Source organism: Rhynchophorus ferrugineus, unplaced genomic scaffold (assembly GCF_030347505.1).
Source record: "Rhynchophorus ferrugineus isolate W39M unplaced genomic scaffold, kcgeb_rfMv2 rfM3, whole genome shotgun sequence".
Lineage (NCBI taxonomy): Eukaryota > Metazoa > Arthropoda > Insecta > Coleoptera > Curculionidae > Rhynchophorus > Rhynchophorus ferrugineus.
In genome coordinates this window covers 69,073,561-69,094,269 of record NW_027472582.1, presented here as the reverse complement: position 1 = coordinate 69,094,269, position 20,709 = coordinate 69,073,561, and the positions used below count along the sequence as shown (strand labels likewise).

Below are 20,709 nucleotides of genomic sequence, written 5' to 3'. Positions count from 1 at the left end.
GCAGTTTACCTACAATCAGACCGTACAAGCACCAATAACATTAAATTATACTATCATTCCATATAACAACAACGCTAAATATCTCGGAATGAATCTTGATGCAAGACTTCCCTGGAAGGAATATATAGAGAAGAAAAGAAAGGAACTGGAATTGAAATATAGGAAAATATTGGCTAATTGGAAGAAAATCACAATTATCAGTACATAATAAATTGCTATTATATAAGAAAATACTGAAATATATATGGACATACGGAGATCTATTATGAGGATGTTGCACAAAGAGTAATATAAAAAAAATACAAATTTTTCAGGATAAAGTCCTGAGAAGTATTGTGGGCGCCCCCAAATACTAAATGATTGACTACCTACATCGATACCTTCAGATACCCACCGTCAGTCAAGAAATCAAGATAATTGCAAGGGAGTATAAGGAAAAACTCCATTCTCATGATAATATTGAAGTATTGCAACTTTTGGATACCATCAGAGCAGGACGCAGACTCAAAAGAATCAGACTATCTGATCTTGTGTAGTATTGTCTAGTGATGTGCGTATAATAAAAAATACTACAGCAGCGAAATGTATAAACATTATTTCAGCAGAGATTGAGATAGGGCCGATGGGTCCTCCTAGTTATATACCTAGATTTACTTTATCACGAAAACAAATTGTAGGTTAGTCGCAAACGACTAGTAAAAATGTAATAACTAAATAATAAAAAAAAGATAATTTCGAGTTCTTGAGTAGCAATGATCTATATCAAACGTTTAGAGAAGGCTAAAAACGTTTACTTAAATGACTTTAATTCTTATTATTAATTTATTTAGTGACTTTTTCATGGTGAAAAAATCGCCTCGAAACACCAAAGCAAACGAAATTAAATTATTATCAACAACTCCCACGTACAATGACAAAGTTATTAAACGCTTGTCCCTGTTTCTCGTCCGCCCATACCAACTTTTATTGTTCGTTTGTTTGCTCGCTTGCTTGTTTATTTGAAGATGTTCCTAATTCCAAAGTAAAAAGCCATTGAAAATTATTTTGATATTATGATACCGCTGTGGGCGGTTTTAATTATGGAGCTCGGTAAATACTTCAAACGATTTCAGTCAAAAATTATGGAGGTATTTGGGGAATTCTTTGGACGAAACGATCGCGCACGTCTGAAAAATAGTTCGGTTTTAATTTAATCGGTGATGAAATGTTGATTAATACTTTGTTTGTATTAAATTCATTTCAACAAAGAAGAAGAATTTCTGTATTTACCGGTAAAAACAATATCTAAGATAACAACTAAGATGTAGTTTAGATCTAGATGTTGCTTAAAACTGATTTCATATCATATTTGATCTCTCTAAAATGTTTGAAAAATCCTCTTGAAAAAAGGATTTTAAAAGCTGTTGAAACTTTTAGTAATTTTTAGCGTTTTAAATAATTGATTGATTGATATTTTTGGTTTAGAGAATTTAAAATATAGGTAAATGTGTTGGTTAATTAGAAGAAAGTGATCATCAGTACATTGCGAGATTTTAAACTCACACGAATAAACGAAATTCATAATTAAATTTCCGTGTAAAATAATATAAATACACTAAGCCTTCCAATATAAAACCCTGAGAAGTATTGCAGATGCAGCCAATTACTACAAAATTGATTACTTACACCGAGACATTTAGATACTGACTATCACTCAGGAAATTAAAAGAATCGCAAGAAAACATAAAGAGAGATCCATTCTCATGTCAATATCGAAGTATTACAACTCTTAGATAGCACCAAAACCAGACACAGACTGAAAAAAAGCAAACCACTTAATCTGGTTTAGTGTAGTGAGGTGCATTCAATAAAAAAAACAGCATTGTTAATAGACAAACATTATAACACCAGAGACTAAGATCGGACCGATGGGTTCTCCTAGATATATACCTAGATTTAAGTTATTGTAAAGAAATTGTAGGTTTATCTGCAACGACTAGTAATAATGCAATAAATATGTAATAAAAGATAGAGGCTTCTAAACGCTTAATCACTTTTGGGGACTATCAACGCAGACCAAGAAATATTAATGAAAACTGAGAAGCTAAAACCTCTATCAGTTGCGCGTACAGAGTAAATTAGCAGCTGTAATGATTAGATTTAAAAATTATTAAATATAATATATAACCAAACTTATCAATATAAATTATGTATAGATAAAAGTCATCTGAAAATGAAGCTGTGCACAGGATAAAATCATATTTTAAAATAAAAAAATCGATTTTCTCAGAGAAATCGAATAATTTGGACAGGTTTTCTAGATAGTTAGTCCACGTATTTCACAATATAATTGTTTCTATATCCTCTACCATTTTCATTGTTCGGTACTGCCTTTGCCGACTTTGTATCAAATCATTATAATTACAATTGCATCAAATATTATTTATAGATGATACGATTAATAAGTTTAACTGTATTATGGAAATACTTTTGTGCTAAAAATATTCTATACGATAATTTTAAATTAAAATTGTTTTCTTTACAATAAAATACATACCTCAAAAATTGAATTTTGTTTCCTGAGCTATCGGTTACTGTTGACAGTTTACCAAAACTGGTATTTTTCGAGTACAAGAAGGAATATCGGGTTTTGTCGCTGGCTAGGTCTTTCGTGGCCACATGTTGACCATACCTGTTGAACACGTACACCTCTCCAGAAGATGGGTAAGGTATTCGGAATTCTCCATTTTCATCATGGGTGGGAAGGTAGTGTTCCAAAGCCAGAATGTGTAAGGAACCTGTAATAAATGTTATAAATTAAAGAAAAACGGTTTTGACAAGTTCAAGTTAATTAAAAGATTTTATAGGGATTATTCCATGTTGTCTGTTGAAAAAATAAGTATCCCTTTGTATAAATTGTTTCCTAAACATGTGTTATTGTGTTACAAAATTGTTAAAAAATATTTTTCTTAGGCGACTTATTGAATGATGTCTGAAGACTTAATTAATTTACGTATTTTTTGTATACATACTCATTAACTTGATTATATTGATGTTGTTTTTTTACTTCTATACACTAATGCATGATGTCCTATAATTATCTTTATTTGTATAAGACTTGGGCAACAATTTACGTGGAGTTAAGACATCATTAACTAATGAACGATAATAAACACGATATAAAAAACAAACATTTAACTTTTTTGTCTGACTGGGAATTTAATGATGCCAAAACAACGGAATTCAATTAATCAAAATAGGTCTTAAATTCATTAACCTAATGTTTTTGTCGATATTCTTGAATATAGGTGGTTCTAAATTTAAGCGGCGGGGTATGGGATTAAATATAGATATAGGGTCGTTTAAATAAAATATATTTTGACTCATATATCTTTCGGATAATATTGGATATTTGTAGGGTACTATATTTGGATAAGAGATAAAATATTTATGATACTTGTGGGGGAAATATTTAGGATTTATTTTGTGTATAGACTGTTGGTTCTATATTAGTAGACTATTATGAGTAATATTCATGTTACATGTTATAATTAACAAATTTTAAATGATTCAGAGGTTATGATTGTTATTTCATAATATTCCTTTTTATGACTGAATTCTGAATATTGTTTTGGTGAAACAATAATATATACAGGGTCTGATTGTATGTGAATCATACGAGGAAAATTTGTCGTCTGTATATGATTTCTGCTTATTAAAGCGTTTTCTAATAAATCCATATACTTATCACATTAACATTACAAAAATAATTTTGTAACAAAATTTCAGAGGTTGTGATTGCTGTTTTGTAATGTTTTTTTTCCGACTTTGCATACTGAATTTGGTTTTGAGTTGTTAAGTGACAATTTGCTAAAAATTTGGCCAAATATCCAATGAAATAACGTCTAAATTCTAGTGCTTTACAAGAAAATACCTTACAAGAAAATGCAATAGTTGCATATTTGTCCTTAGAAAATTCAATAACCACAATACTAATAATAATATGATTTAAACAAAAGCGATTACGATTTAAGAAAATTGGTTGCTTGTTTATATGAAATATTGAAATTTATTCTAGGTAGCATAGCAACATAACGTAATCTCCGTTGACGAAGGCAATTTTTATTTAGGAGGTTATCTAAGCAAACAAAGCTGCAGTTATTGGTGTGACTCTAACCCAGTAGAGGGACATTAGAGGTAAATATAAAGGTGTGTTTTAAAGAATAAATGGTAAATGGATTGGATGGTACATTAGATAAAAATAAACCTGCTAAGATTTTTAAGATTTTGATTTATATATACTACACTCTATAATTCGTCCTGTGATGTTGTAACATAAATATTGAAGTTTGCAAATAAGTTATCGTTTGATATGGAGATATTGGCATTACGCACAGGATCCAGATAGCATGAGCTGGCGCTTTATTTCTGGATATTCTAACCGGAGAGCAGAGAGAGACATAAATTACCTGGAACATAACGACGCGAAATTTACTTCCCGGAACGGTCAGGGCCGAATTAATGAGATAGATAAAATGACGACACCGCCACTCACCTTGATCCGCTGCGTATACTATTCCGCCTGGCGAGACGCTAATGGCGGAAATGGTCTGGAAACGAGCATTGGACGAGAGCAGCGTTTCGGCGTTGCTGGTGGTGTCGTCACCAGATGAACATAAACAATCCGGAGGCAGCTCGCGGCTGCTCCTAATGGGGCTCGCCGTTGTTACGTTCACGGGGCATTGGCATTTTTTGTCCTTCGACTGTAGCCTGCCGGCGAAATGGGTGATTTTGCCGGCGGTGTCTATGAGCCGGATGTAATAGGCATTTCGGGTGTCTGACTCGGCGATGTACAGGTCTCCGTTGGGGTTAAACGCCAGTGCTAGGACGGTACCTGAAAACATTAATTCACCACGTCATTTTATTATCCGTTTTTATGAGCTTTGGTTGAGTTTAATATAACATCTCTTCTCCTGGTAGTGTATCTAATGGCATGAAATACGGAATAATATTAAAAATCTGTCCGGTATGGTATTTAATTTTAATACTATTCATTGCTGTTGTTGTTTCGCAACAAATTGGCTATATGTTATATATGTATATTGCCAATTAATAACCAATTCTGATCCTCTTCATACCCCCGAATGTGCTGTGCAGATAGACTATGCTCCAGGGAGTAAAACAAGCGATAATTAGGAATGATGTCTTGTGTCTGGAGCTGATGATGGAGGTCTGCGATGGAGAAAAACTTTTCTCTCATTTGCTGTTTAAAAATGATATGATTTTTGATGATTTTGATATAATTATTATTTGCTTTTTCTATTCGAAAAACATTTTCATAATCTTCACCATCAGTTAATATCAATTTCTTTTTCTTAATTCTTAGTCTCTTCCTATAGGCTGTCGAATTATATATGATGGCGTGCTTAATTATTTTTGCATTCGAGATAGATTTTCATGCAATTACCACTTTCTAGATGCATCATATCCTCCACTATAATAGCCGCGTCGAAATTACTACATCCTACAGCAACATTCGTATTTTGATGTTCTAATTGTTTTTAATGGAGTTATACTTATATATTATGTTTCCTTTGTCGAAATGTAATTGGAATTGTAATTGTAATTTCCAAATAACTAATATATTGTTTGTATTTTAATTCCAGTTTTAACATGCTTCTTTCAATGATGTTTTGGTTTAAAATTTATTACCTTGGTATGAGTCTTTAATTGTTTTCTAGTTTTTATTTGAAGTTACTAATTTCCATTTAGAGGTTACAACAAACTCTTTAATTTTTGTATCGTTACTTATTACACATAGTTTTGATTGGTCATCCAATTTTTCATAAGTGATATCTAGTCATTGCTATGGATGATTACGAAAGTGATGTCTGTCGGATTTTCGTTTTTATAACATCATCAAACATATAAATCCCGCCATTTTAATATAGATTTCCTTTCTTCTTTCTTTTTTCACAAACAACTTACGTCACAATTCAATGTAAACAAAACACCTTATTTTGTCTCTAAAATATTTCTAACTTTATGTTTTTATTTTGTTTGATTTACGACTCATGGTTATATTGTTTCTGATTTTCAGTCTACAGTTTCTTGGTTGATAGTTGGTACAAGATGCATTTCATTGGTATTTTCATTCTATTAATGGTCTAACTCAATCCTTCATCCATTTGCTTACAGATGATTTTTAGCTTTCATTAGTTAGAAATTCTTGAATATTAAATACCACAATTAATATAAGTCAAAAATATCCGACAGGTAGAATATTAATTATAAAAATATGTCAAGCAAATAATTATTTTGAGTTTAGAAGAAGAATATTCATGATTAAATACTTCCTAATAGCTTCGTTTGGAATATCTTACCTAAGACATTTTCTTCATTTACCGATATGTTGGCGGTTTTGTGGCAGTGAAGCGGCGTACCTGCTACCACGGATACTTTCATTTCTGGAGTGAGTTTCAACACCAATCGGTCGTCAATGAAATGAATAGCTCCATCTAATGGACTTAAAGCCAAGCCAGTGGGCCATTGCAATTGAGCCTGAAACAAAATATACTCAAATATAAAATTTGTAATATAAAATTAATCTACTTAAATAGCGCGATCACTTTTGTTTTATACTTGAATATTTTTTAAATTATTTGAGTGTTTTTCTTGTTTTGTTTGTTGACCATGTCATCGTTCTGCAGAAGATTTTATTGCAGTAACACTGACTGTAAAGATACCGTCACTTCCTGAGGTGAATCAAAATATTCAATGAGATTCCAATAGGCTCAATTCATGTTCTTGATAATATTTTTTCTAGACTTACGGCTATTGTATACTGAAAGTTTGTTGAGTTCTTCTTCTTATACATTTTCTTTATATTCTACTTTAAACCCGCAAATGTGGGACTGATATACTGTCAGTACGTGTTTCGAAGTTCTCAGTTTCGTAATATAAACAATCATGAATGTTAATATGTATTGCAAGCCTGCGACTTACTTAAGCCCAATAAGCAAAAATTCACAAGTTTTGCAACAAACACTGTTGAGTGATTGCAATGCTGATGCAACAAATTTTACTCCAATTCTTTAAGGCCACGTATGACATTAAATTCACCTTTACAGTTATATTACTATCATTTGTATCTTTCGAAAGTCTCGATTATTTTAATTTTGACAGTTGTCAGGTGTGCTAATATCGAAGAGCGATTTTACCACCAACTAGAAATGTTATTTGTATTTCTAAAACTAGAGATAATCCCAGGAAATTTACTTTAAACGTACTTAAAGTAAAAACTTGTATCAATCATTGTAATATAATAATACAATTTATAAGGATTGGCGTTGTGTACTATAATTTTGATGAAGTGTGTTTACCCATTTAGAATTTTGGGCAAATTAACTTACAAGTCTAACAAATACCCTTAACCATCTGCTGTTAAGTTTCCGGTAATATTGAGAATGAGGATTGACTTAGTTGTAAATTATAGATAATGATAAAAAGAGACATGTAGTGCTTAAGTGACCCATCCTAGTAGGACATATTAGGTTGGAAGGAACCAGACACTTTATCCGTAGTGGATCCTGTCATTCAGGTTTACCTACGTCATGCTGTTATCTTTCAGATGGCCGTTTGAGGAAACGTTAATACTGGCCCACGCAAAAGGACAGAGGAGGGTTAAGAGAAACAACGGTTTGTAAACAGCGGGGCTATCGCGCCGCCGTAATCCACTCCCCGGCATACGAAATGGCGTACAATCGAATTTAATTAAATTTTTGTCGCCGAACTAAAACGTTTAAATTGAATTAAAGGGTTAATGCGTCATTATGGTATGGGGAAGTTAACACAAACATAGGCTCCGAACGAAATAGGCAATTTAACTTTTGCTGTTAGCACACCCTAAGTGGATTTTCGATATAATTCGGCGAAAATGTGTGATAGACCAGTAATTTCCATTAGGCCACCGATCTCGATATTGCAACAGTCACCGAAACGCGCGGCCGTGTCACAAATGTTGGCCAAATTAAACTTTTTAAATTAGACGTAACAAAGCAATGGGATCGACTTCGTTCGTGAACTTTATCAACTTAAATTGATAATTAAACTTTAGCCAAATGAAGTAGATACGCTCGGTTTAATGGAAAACAACCGTTCATATAGATTTGCTACCCATATTCAAGCCGCAAATTCGATAATGGTCCAGACGTATTCCAGTAATGTAAACTTCAATTAACTTTCCATTGAAATTCAATTATCGAATATACACTAAATAATAAATTTACTCAAATACCTGTAAATATAGGTTCGATGTGAGTGATAATTACATATAAAACATTTTGGGCAGAATTATCTATCGTCAGCTATAATAATAGTCAACATTATCTTAATAACTTGTAGCGACCTTGACGTATATCGAATTTTACATCGTGGAATAACTATAACTGTCTACAAAATACCCCGAAATATTATCCCAGATGTTGAACACGGGCGCGGTACTAGCAGCCCCAACTGTGAAAGGATAACGATTATCTGGCAACCCCAAGACGTATATCTCGGATGATTGTGTCCGACCATCGTTTGGTTTAGACGTACCACCATCGACTGCCCAAGCGTCGTCTAGAGGTAAACCCAGCGCCGATACCTTTCAATTATTCGTTAATAAATAACGGTCACATAATGTAAACACCACTGTTTCATTTCGTTTTACCTCTATTCACCGAGCCATATCATTTACCCTAAAAACTATATGATGAATCATCTTATCTTGATACTGTTGTTCACTAAGCATTGATAAACTTGATTTTAATGAAATTTTATCAAGTTAGAAGAAATAAAATCAATTTTCACCGAAAGAGCTTTAAATAATAAGAATCATTTATAAAATTTTCGGTGAATCGAAGAATTTTCATTTTCAAATCTCAATCACGGTAAACTGGATAAACCAATGATACTTTCTTTCCATCTAGAATATTGTATTGAATAGACTTTTGCCTTCAAACATATAATAGTCACGGTTTCATTCAATACGTGTTAGTATATAGCACAGAAATATGCGGAATCTATTACGACAAACCGAAATTACTTTTCCCCCAACTTATACTTTTAAGTTATTGTTGAATTTATATATTTTTTAAATAAAACTGGAATCTTTATTAAGTTAAATTAACGTTTAAAAGTTAATATCAATATTTTACCTGGCTTGCTGATATAGCTCCATTACAAGCGATTGGAACCCAGTGATTATGATGTCCATGGTTTCCGATCAAGGTGTGTATGATTCCCTTCTGATCGACGGCCCTGATGTTCGTTCCATCGGCTATATACATGGTTCCATCAACAGCAATGGCGATTCCCTTAGGATGCGCTAATCTGGCATACTTGGCTGGTCCTTCGTCACCACAAGCCGTATCATCACCAGGAATACAGCGCTCGCCATTACCAACAACCTGAAACAAATGATAAAATAGGCAAATTTTGTCAAAAAATATATAAGATTACGTTTTTTATATATTTTTAATAGGTCGTAATTATTTTCCATTATGAGCTTAATTTTAACGAAAGTAAATCTCTACATATGCAGTTCACGTATAATTAGACCGCACAAGTACCAACAACAATAAATAATACTCATTCCTCATCAATTAGGATCTACAAATTTTGATCTAAAATTTTGCTGTAAGGAAGATGTAAAAACAAGACAAAAGAACTGCAAATTAAATATAGGAAAACGTTTTGGTTAATTGGAAGAAAATCACAATAATTAGTACATAATAAATTGTTATTATACAGGCAAATATTGAAACCTATATGAACATACGGAATTATATTATGGGGATGTTTCGCGAAAAGTAATATAAATACAATACAAGTTTTCCAGAACAAACTGAGGAGAGACTCCATTTTCATGACAATATCAAAGTGTTAAAACTCTTGTATAACACTAGAGCAGGATACAGACTAAAAATAATCAAACCATTTGATCTTGTATAGTGTAGTGTAGTGAGAAGCCTTCAATATATAAACAGCAGTAATATTCATAAAAAAACGAGCATTATTTGAAAATAGTAGAACAGTAGTGTTTTTGGACAATTATTAAATAATTTCGATTATCTATGGTGAAAAAACTCACAGCAACATTATGCACTTGCGATTGGCAGTTTCAGTTGTAATGAATACTTATTTTACAGGAACGAAGATATATCGATATGAGTTTTATAAAATAATTTGTTAGAAGCAAAAAGCCTAAGAGGATTATATTTTTAATTCAGACCAAGGAAACATATATTATTGCTTTGAAATAAAAACTAAATCGACTATTGACTGAAAGAAGAATACCACCATTCAACATCAATAGGATTCTTTTATCTAAACTAATAAACGAACACGTTTTAATAGAAGAAAACAACACAGATTGTCTTAAAAGTTTCAGCATATGTTGGAACAGATGCTATGTTCAGCATATATCGTTCTATACGCCTTGTGCATGCTTTCGCAAGAAGATTGATTCATTTCATTCATGATACTGTTAATATTGTGAACTGTAATAATGTTTTGTTGTTGCTAGTATATAAATTACTATATGTAGAATGATGCAGATTGCCGAGTTATATAAATCACAAAGTGATGGCAATGAGAAAAAAAAATTGATGATTATACTTAGTTATTAACGTGGTATATAATGGTGTTTTGTGTAATGTGAACGATTACTATGATTGATTATTACAGTGTTATTAAGACGAAATAATCAGTGAAACTTGAGGTAGATATCCAAAACCGCATGATATAATAGTTTAGATGATTACAAATTATGATTCAAGGAATTCCATACATATTTTTTTCGAAATCGACGTTTCGGGTCAGCAAATAGCTTTAAAGATCCTGGAATCATAGAAAATGATCTGAAAAGAAAGATTATTGAAGAAATAGTTTAAACAATATATTAACGAAGGGTGCCTATATGTCAATGAAATATTATTCAGTCGTTTTGTACTGTCGGTCAACAAGTCGCCCCCGCTTTCTTTGAGTAAAACAGTTTTCAAAGTAAACTAATGGTTTTTGTGTTCTAAACATTTCCGATTTTATGACTTATATATAGTATGTTCAATGTCATTTTGTCCATATGTCATTTAAATGTGTTTTTGTGACATCAAAACATCTCAATGTTGCTGCATCAACACTGAGTTATAGTTCAGTTTGGCTTTGACATACAACAAAATTCTAATCTAAATAAAATAATTATACAAAAATATAAATGAAATGAATAAAATGATTGAATAAAGAATAAAATGAGAAGGAAAATATTTTCTGATTCTATAACGAAGTTATAAATTGCGTTAGGCAATACATTAAACATCTTGATGACGTATGTGCAAAAAAACTTTGAATAGACTATATATCATATTCATGAAATAGTATTTATGAATATTTAGTTAAACTTATTTTATTCTAATTTCGTTTAAATTTGCAAAAACAAAACAATAATGAATTTGTAATAACAAATCTGTTTGGTTACTATGCATCGAAATTATTCACGAGACATCTGTAACACGATAAACAAATTAATTATTTCCGGCTAACATAAAACGTCATAGAATTTTAGCTAACTTCTAGGATCTAGATTAATAAAGTACCTAAGCAAAATAATTAATTCCTTTCGACTTGGGATGGATGTCCCGGATACCGGCCCGGATATTGTTCAGAAATCGATAGGGGATCGCTTATGTTATTAATGTTATTTGGAATTCTAATAGCTTGTATTAGAATAATAATTAGTTTGGCTTAAATTTACATTATCCCGCGGTAATTGAATAAGAAATTACTAAGGGCGTTTGATGGATGCGAACCGGCGATATCGGGCTACACATGTTATGAAGTTTGTTTTAAACGTTCGACTAGTTTGATTTCAATAAAGTTCGTAGTCGATTCCTCTGGTTCGGGGTTTCGATGGCGTTGAAGCTTGATTTTCCAGAACCAATTGGAGCATTTGTAGGAACAGTTTGAGATATTTATTAGGCATCGGGTTTATAGTGAAGTTTATTTTAGGGAGTATTGTAGTAAAGAAATTTGAGTAAACCGATTTTAAACGCGTTTTTCTCGACTTCTTACTTTTTTGGAGATGGTTGACATGATATCTCAAGCTCTACTGAACCAATTTATTTGAAAATTTGGTGTGTTTAAAAGCAATTGGGAGACAAAACCTCTTTGGTAAACATTAGTTGGGACCTTAATGAAGTATTTTCGCACTCTCGTATTGGTAGTGGAACTATCGCTACATATGCGAATGTAAGATGCTTAAAGGGGTTTAATATATTTTCTTAAGTTCTATGATTCTTAAGTACGAATTACTATAACAATTTTTTCGAATATTTGAAAATTCATTTTAAATGATTTTATGTTAATTGAAAGGTTTATTGTGAAAAATAGGTATATATAAAAATATTTTCCATTGATAGCCGCTACATTTCTCTATCTTTCGGGCACTTTACAGATTCGATCTCGAAAGAACGATGGATCTTTTGAATTTATCCAATCGGCCCATTTTTTTGGTGTCAGACAGGTCACTAACTATATGTTGGAACAAGTAGTAGTCAGGAGCAAGGCTGGATGATACGGTTGGCGGGATAGCATTTTCCATTCTGGTATGAATTATGGTATTCATATTTCCAGGTACATTTCCACAAACTTTAGAGCATTTGGTCCAGTATCGTCATGCTTCAAAATAACAATGTTGTGCCTTTGCTCATATTCCGGCCATTTTTTACGCAGTGTTGAGTTCAACGTCCTCAAGTGTAGTAGATAGCTATTAATGATTTTATCGAGTAATGACTTCAAACTCTCATGTTAAATGGTTTCAACTCTTGGGAATCCTCTTAGTCTTCAGTATTAAAATCAGCATTCTTAAAATATCGAAGCCAGAGTATTGTAATGTGCAAATCGATCTGTCTTTACTTCAAATTAGAAAAGAAAACTTACCTAAATTCTATTTGAGGAAATCAATACTTCAGGAATTTTCAACGCACTAAACGTTGTTTTTTTCACATTGTTTTTCACGTTGTTTCGTCGAAATAACATTGTGAAAAGTGAAGCCTGTCAAGTTAGGTTTCCACATGAAGTTAGCTATAAATGAACCCGATACGATTTAAAATTCACAGTAATCATAGTAGCCATCTATTGTAAATTATTTAAAATCAATTGATTGGCCTGATATATTAATCGAAATATTTTCCTAATGTTAGTCTGGCAGCTCTCCAATCATCGATTTAGTTCAAGACTCGTGAATTTTGAATCAGTGAGTCAACACCGATCAGTGTAGTGGTATTTAGAAGGAGATCAGGTGTCTAGTCAGTACGCAAGGTACAACCAAACAATGAACCTGTGGTGTTGAAACGGTTCGAAAGGATATTATGATGTGGAAGTCAGTCCATTGCATCTAAAGGCCTGGAAATTTGATTCATCCACTGATAAAATATCTGATAGTTCTTTGAGAACTTTAGTTGAGTTTGAAGTCTTGCAATTCATTACCTTCGAACTTTGTTGACTCTTCAGGCCATACTTTGTTATTAACACCAAAATCACCATATTTAAATTTGAAATCAAACTCTCTAATTGGAATATCATCACGCAAAAGCGTCACTATAAGTCTCTAAAAGTGTTCCAGGAGGATACCACTACATAAAAAACGCGACTAGAACTCTACCTCATGTGAGGTGTGGAAAATAGTTCAATGTAAATATAATAAACTCTAACCTATAAACTATAATACCTGTGTTCTTAATTGCAGTTTTAAGTCCTTCGATAATATATGCATTACGTGTAGTATAATGTTAATAAACTAAATATATTTGATAATATTTTTGTTTAAATATTTTATTTAGACTAGAATTTTGTTGTCTGTCAAAGCCGATCTGAACTAAAACTCTGAGTTGATACGGCAACATTACGACGTTTTGACGTCACAAATTCAGGTGACGTATGTACCAAATAACTTTGAATAGACTACATACAAGTGCGATTTATATAAAAAGTTGACATCGTTGAGCTTAAATTTGTAAATCGTTCTGAGCCCTAATAACAAGCTCGTTCACCTCAACCGAGATTGAATCGCGGGATAAACAGATACAACTATAAATCACTGCATCAAAGAGGGTGTTAAGAAACGGGTAACGGCTTTGGGGAATTTTCCGATTAACAATTTAAATGCGAGCATCCCCACCTGTCTCAATTTGCCGCGGACCGAATATTTTAAGGCTCGGTAAACAAGTAAATTTTCGACAATACTTAAATTTATACTAACTGTCGTGTGTCGCCATGTTCGGTTCGGTTCGCCGAAACGTTTCCCCGAGAAACTTTCCGGCCTGTTTCGTCATTTTTGTTTTACATTTTCCCCACTAAATATGTACCCCCGCTCGATGCGGAAAGTTTTTATTAAAATAATTTGAATAAAACCGAATCGGAAATGTATTATTTCGAAACGTGAGACACGTTTAATCGTATTATACGGGCGAGCCGAATATTGTGCATAATAATGCCGCTAGTGGATTGGAAAATCCCCCGCAATGGTGTATCATAATAATATCATGGAAAATGATCTGCTACCGTATCGTTAGATCGATATTTGTTGTGCTTAAATTACAATTATATTTCGCAAACTTATTTTTTCTTAACATATTGACTGTATGTTACACTACCGGCTTGGTGGCGCAGCGATAAATGCGACAGGACGGTCTTCCTACTGTTCGAATCCTGCTCTGGCATGTTCGTAAAGTCTATACTTGTGATTGTTCTAGGCAAGAGTGTAAAATCCGACAAGGAAAATGATCCCAGTCACGCTCCGCAGTAACCAGGCCGGGTAAGACCGGATATCTTCTAGAATGATTTCTAAAGTTCTCTAAAGTCATTAGCCAGTCGGTAGGCTTAATTCCGAAGACTGTGGTTCGGAGCCCACGTTAAGCTCCAGGTCTAATCACTAAACAATTAAAGAGGTTGACGTTACCAAAATCAATAGAAACTAAACTAAACTGTTGGTTAGACTGGGTACAATTATTGCATTAGAAACCATTGACTGAAGACAGTCGATCCAGTCGACTGTAAAAAAAGTAGTCAATTGAAAGTAGTAATTACTTTTTCAGTCAAGTGCTTGTTTGTTTGTTTTTTTATATACGAGATACCTGTTTGGACCTCGGTGCTCTATGGATCAGTTCAATTTAAATTGACCAGTGGTCTTGGACTCGATCGGCCAGCTTTGCCAGGTGATAATCATGTTTTTTGAGCTTAAACTTTTTAAAATAAATCACACTTTTATCACTCGTTACTATTCGATGTATTTTAATATTTGGAAAGTAACAATGACAATGTATTTGATTTATTTCTATTTATTCGAATGTGTGCTTATGTTTTTTTTTCAACGATCTCATAAGTAAGAGGCAGTGAAGTCTAGAAAATAGATAATGAAGATACACGAATCATAGTAGAACATAATATTGAGTCGATGGATCACTTTGTTTACCTGGGAGTGGAACTGAACTCAACGGCAAGATTGAGAAATTTGCAGAAGAATAAACTTAGGCAATGAAGCCTATTTCGCAATGTTCCACATACTATAATATAAAAACTTACTCGGTGATAATAAGCTGAGAGTCTACAAAGACTCATCGCAAGTTATGGAAGGGGAGCGTGTACCATGACAGAAAGAACAAAAAACATGCTTAATGTCTTCGAGAGAAAGTTAATGGAACCAATTAGGGACAGTAATATCTAGGGAACTAGATTAGCCACTTCAGAGTCCATCAGATTAGAACGATTTAATTATTTTTTATTTGTATACGTTATATAAATAATTTAAATTTTAGTATATTTACATTTATATATATATATTCATATTTTATACCTAGAGATTTTCTTAGAGATATATTTAAAAAAAATAGTATTTAAAAGATAACAATGAGCAGTTATATTATTCCATAAGAATTAAACTGTACGCAGAATAAAGCGTACCTGTGTAAATAAATACAGATAACTGTATTTTGGTAGTGTTGTTTGCAATTTATAAAACTAAAATTAAAAATAAACACCGAGCTATGTTTATCTGGTTTTAATAGAAAGCGCAGAAAAAAAAAGAAATCTCATTTAAATTCAACAAATTACATTTCGGTCCAGTGTTATTTTATTTGGGATAAAACAGACAGAATTTTAATGAAACCGATGGAACTGCAAAAAAATAAATTACCATATCAAAATAGGATTTAATACAAACGATAATTTTTATAATAACGTGCGTTCTGTTTTATGAAAAATTAATTCAGTTTATCTTTAAAAAACCATATTTTTTAATGGTTTTTCATTAATGGGTTTTCTATATTTAAGAAGCTAATTTCTTTCTTCTGGAATCTTGCGGAAAAGTTTTTTAATATAACTTTCATTTTTACAATGCTCCACATGTTTTGTTGGGGAAAATTTGTTTTGTTGGCTTTGCCATAGCTCTGCAAAAGTTTGCAAACTGAAATTGTTAATGAAAAGAAAATTTTGCTACAGCAGGACTTACAATACACAACAAATATATTTGTAATAGTTAATAATAAATTATTTCTAATTAAAATCGTTAGTTTAGGATGCATTTATCTATATCTGTATCTGGTTAAGATTATGTTAACTTATTTCTGATACAAATTTGAATATTAATTAAATTTCATGGAGTAATACTTTGAAAGTGGATATGAAACTGTTTTGTAAAATATGGGTTGTGTTAAATGACGTCATTTGGAAACAACTATTATATTTTTGAATGTCGGCTAAGAATCTGGTGGTGTGATCAACTGTGATAATTTTACTTTTTCATCAGCGCAAGATAACTCTGTAGATTCACCGCTGTATTTTAATGCTCTACAATACTAACAAACGATTTTCATGGCTCCAATTGAAATTTTCTGAATTGTTGGCACCATCATCTATTTCCGGCTAGTAGTATGATGCATTTGTTTCTCTAAGATAGAACTTATGAAAAATATATGAACATTTTAATATTTTCATGTTTCTGAGGAATATTTAAGAGTTGGGAATTTATTAATGAGGAACTAGGAGATTAAGTTTAGTAATCCAATTATTTCTAATAAATAAAGGTAATGCAATAAAGAATTGTCTCAAAGGTTTGACCGTCCGCTAATATTAACATGAAATACCTTCAGATCAATATTTTATTCAATTTGTCGTTCTTGCATTAATGTTAATTATAATTTTAAATTAAATATAGGATTGATTGTAGCAAAACTCCTTATCATTCATATAATGACCGTGGTCTCCGCTGGGTCTGTTTTTTAGATCTTGATAAGCAATGTTTTTCAGTTGTTAAATTAGTTGTGAAATTGTCACGGCCATAGCCAGCGTATAAAACATTAATTGTAGGGAATTTTTAATCGACGTCATGCTGCTTGATTAATTTTTTCCGGGTATACATTTAAAAATCGCCACGCTGACTCAGCATATTGACAATGACGACAGGCTCCTTTTATTTATTAAAGGCAACTAGCGTGTGATGCTTTAAGAGTATATAACAACAAGAATTTTCGTGGATTTGAGCTACAATAAAGATTAATTTTAATTGATTATTTACTTACAGTGCTAGTGGCAAGGAAACGGTCACTGGTATTCCGTAACAAATTTTGTTGGAGCTTGAGGTTTGTCGATATATATTTTAATTTTTTTGGTGTCTCCTAAGGCTTTCTAGAATATCTAGTTATTGGTTGCTTTCAACTTAAACATACTAGGGTATAAAATACCATTAACTTCTAATTGAATTTTAAAATCCATTTTTTAGAAATTCGACTATATTCGTCAACGTACTTTTTTTGCTTTCACCAATTCTTCTTCGTATTTCGTAAGAAATCCTTTTTATTTAACTTGAAAAAATCGAAATATTACTCTGAATCGTCGATAAAAATACAAATCGATAAAATACAGGATAATGGATTAATTTTCTAAATAATTCGTAAACGCTTTTGGAAAAACTTTTCACTTAATATTATGAGACTTTATTTTAGATTATGGTGAATTCAAATCTTACTAAAACTGTTATAAGTTGTAACCATTACAGTTAGAATGATAGGAAGTGTTGATAGGAAGTTTAGTATCCTCTGTGTCAGGTGATATTGTTGAGTGAATAATTCAAGAGGATCAAAAATATTAAAATATTAAACTTGGTCCTATTGCATATTATTTGTAACTTAATATCAATAAAACTTTACAAAATAAAGTTATAAATGTATAACTAAAGAAGATTCTAATGTACCTAGTAATATTTTTGCAAAACATATTACAATATTTATAAAATACAACAAGACATGAAGATTGTGGATTAGATACCTTCAGACCTCCTTATATTGGTATAGTTGGTTATCATCAAGGTAATATATAACATACTTCCAAGAATCATAGGCTGATGAAAATACTATAAAATATTTTTCAAACCAATCTAATAAATTGAAATGTACAATATAACAGTTTAGGTAGGTTATCCCAAAGGAACACTGTCAATCCTTTAATCGATTAATATCTATTGATTTAGGCTATTCTTTCGGAATATCAATGAAAATTTTGTCGTTAATTATTGATTGTTGCTTAAAATAGTAAACAGTAATAATCTTTCTCTAATCTTAATCACATGAACATAATTTCTAAGAGTTTCTTTAAAGTGGCAAGATATTTAGATCACTAAACACTATTTATCTTACCATTTAAGTGAATGGACTCACTAATATATTCAAAAATTGGTATACACATTTTAAAATTTATAAATAATTTAGTAATAATATCTACTTACAGCTTCACTGTTGATACTGGGATCTTGTACCGGCTCCAAGGATAATACTTTCAATATTTGATGCTTCTCTGGATCCGATACATAAAGATGACCATCGGCTGGTGATATTGTCAGATAATACTGATAGGCTACTTGTGTTGCCCTGTAAGGTAAACACATAAGGTTTATATTTATATCTGCGTATAAAAACGACTTCAGAACATTAGAATTCTTATATGTCGTGTGTATAGTGATCAGTTTACACCAATGATGGAATTAGTATTATCCAAGGCAAGATACCATTTCCATCCAATTTATAATTATTTTCAGCATTGATTTAATGACTTTAATTGTATATATTTTGATATTATCTTTTTAAATAAAGAAAGTCGTCTTTGTGTATTAATTTACACAAAGAGAGAAACTATTAACAACTCTATATTGAATAAACAGCTCTGTGCTAGTGAAATATAATATTAAATTGTCAGGTTTTATATTCTATTTAATTAAATTATTTAGTAAAAAAATCTCCAGTGGTAGAAAAAGGCTTAGAAACAATTTAACATAAAATTTGCAAGGGATGCTTGTCCGGCACACATTTGCATTTTATAATTAGCGTGCAGAGTAGCTTTTTTTTTCTAACGCAAATGACTCTGAACGGTAACGGAATTTAAATTGACTATCAAAACGAGTTTAAGGCGCCCCCCAGGGGGAGCCACGTTAGGTCTCCGCGTTCATTAGAAAATAGAATTAACCCCGGTTCCCTACCTTAGCTGCAGCACCGTGTAGACTTTTCCTTCGGGAGTGATTCTCCTGACCAGGTTGAAGTCCCCCACGTAGACGCTGCCGTCGGGTCCGCTGGCTAATGACCCCGGCGTCAAGAGGCGGGCGTCCTTTGCCGGTCCGTCGCATTGTGCGGGGCAGTCGATGCTACGTTGCAGTCCAGTACCCATGACCACCTTCACCATGCGGGGGTATTTCTATAAATAAAGCCCAGTGATCAGAAATATGTATTTTTATCGCTAAATACTACCTAAAACTCATTCAACATATATTAATTTTTTTAATAAGCATTAACGATTATTTGTAATACATCAAAAGTTAAAAAGGTACTGATATAAATTAGGCTCGACAATACAATCTTCAAACTGCTCAATTAGATAATTAAATATTTCAAAGTCTTTACTGGCTTTGTCCGCAAAAAATTACATAATCTTCAAGACAATGGAAAAATGTATTTATTCAAAGTAGTGGTCATTTAATGCGGATACAACTTGACTATCTTTCAGGCAAATTATGAATGCCTTCCCAAAAAAAGTGCCCTTAGAGCAAAATTGGTGCTGTTCTGCAAGCGCGTGTCCCATTAATGCTAAAAGTTGATAGTCGAACGGGGTAAGGTATGAAGAGTATGGAGGGTCCCATCCAAGTACTGTTAACGCTTCCTTTGCCAGTTTTGCTTTATGAGACGGCTTTATGAGAGTTATCATGCTGTAAAATCACTTTACCGTGTCTTCGGGTTTATTCTGGACGTTTAGGCCAAGTTTTTCGACAAATTCAGGGTTCAAATTGATTGTTTGTTGTCGATAGAGACTACTACTAAGTGTTTCACCAGGTTTTAATAGTTTGTAATACATCACGCTACTCTGGTTCCACCAAACACAGAGCGACCAAAACGATCTGGTCTTGGAGTCGATCAGCCAGCGTTGCCAGGTGATAAGTATGCTTTTTTGAGCTTAGGGTCGTTAAACTAAATCACATTTTTATCACTCGTTATTATTCGATACAGAAGTAACTTCCAATCATACTTTTGAAGCAGTTATTCGCAGACAATTTTTCGATTTTCTATTTGCCGGTCACTCAGTTGATGTTCTGCCAATTATTTTTTGATTTAGGTGGAGTCTTCATCAAATAGCTGTTGCAATTTCACATCTTCA

The 20,709-nt window shown here is 32.4% G+C and overlaps 1 protein-coding gene across 4 annotated transcripts in view; it reads right to left on the bottom strand.

Annotated features, from left to right (window-relative positions):
- Ten-a (Teneurin-a transmembrane protein) overlaps positions 1 to 20,709 on the bottom strand; it is a 1,091,387-nt gene that overhangs the window by 34,983 nt on the left and 1,035,695 nt on the right. For all 4 annotated transcript variants that reach the window (XM_076399553.1, XM_076399555.1, XM_076399556.1 and 1 more), the window contains 6 exons: positions 19,544 to 19,755; positions 18,797 to 18,938; positions 9,180 to 9,431; positions 6,363 to 6,540; positions 4,535 to 4,873; positions 2,537 to 2,777 (listed from right to left, as the gene is read on the bottom strand). In XM_076399553.1, the coding sequence (XP_076255668.1) occupies positions 2,537 to 2,777; positions 4,535 to 4,873; positions 6,363 to 6,540; positions 9,180 to 9,431; positions 18,797 to 18,938; positions 19,544 to 19,755 (1,364 nt within the window). The remainder of the gene's footprint in view (positions 1 to 2,536; positions 2,778 to 4,534; positions 4,874 to 6,362; positions 6,541 to 9,179; positions 9,432 to 18,796; positions 18,939 to 19,543; positions 19,756 to 20,709) is intronic.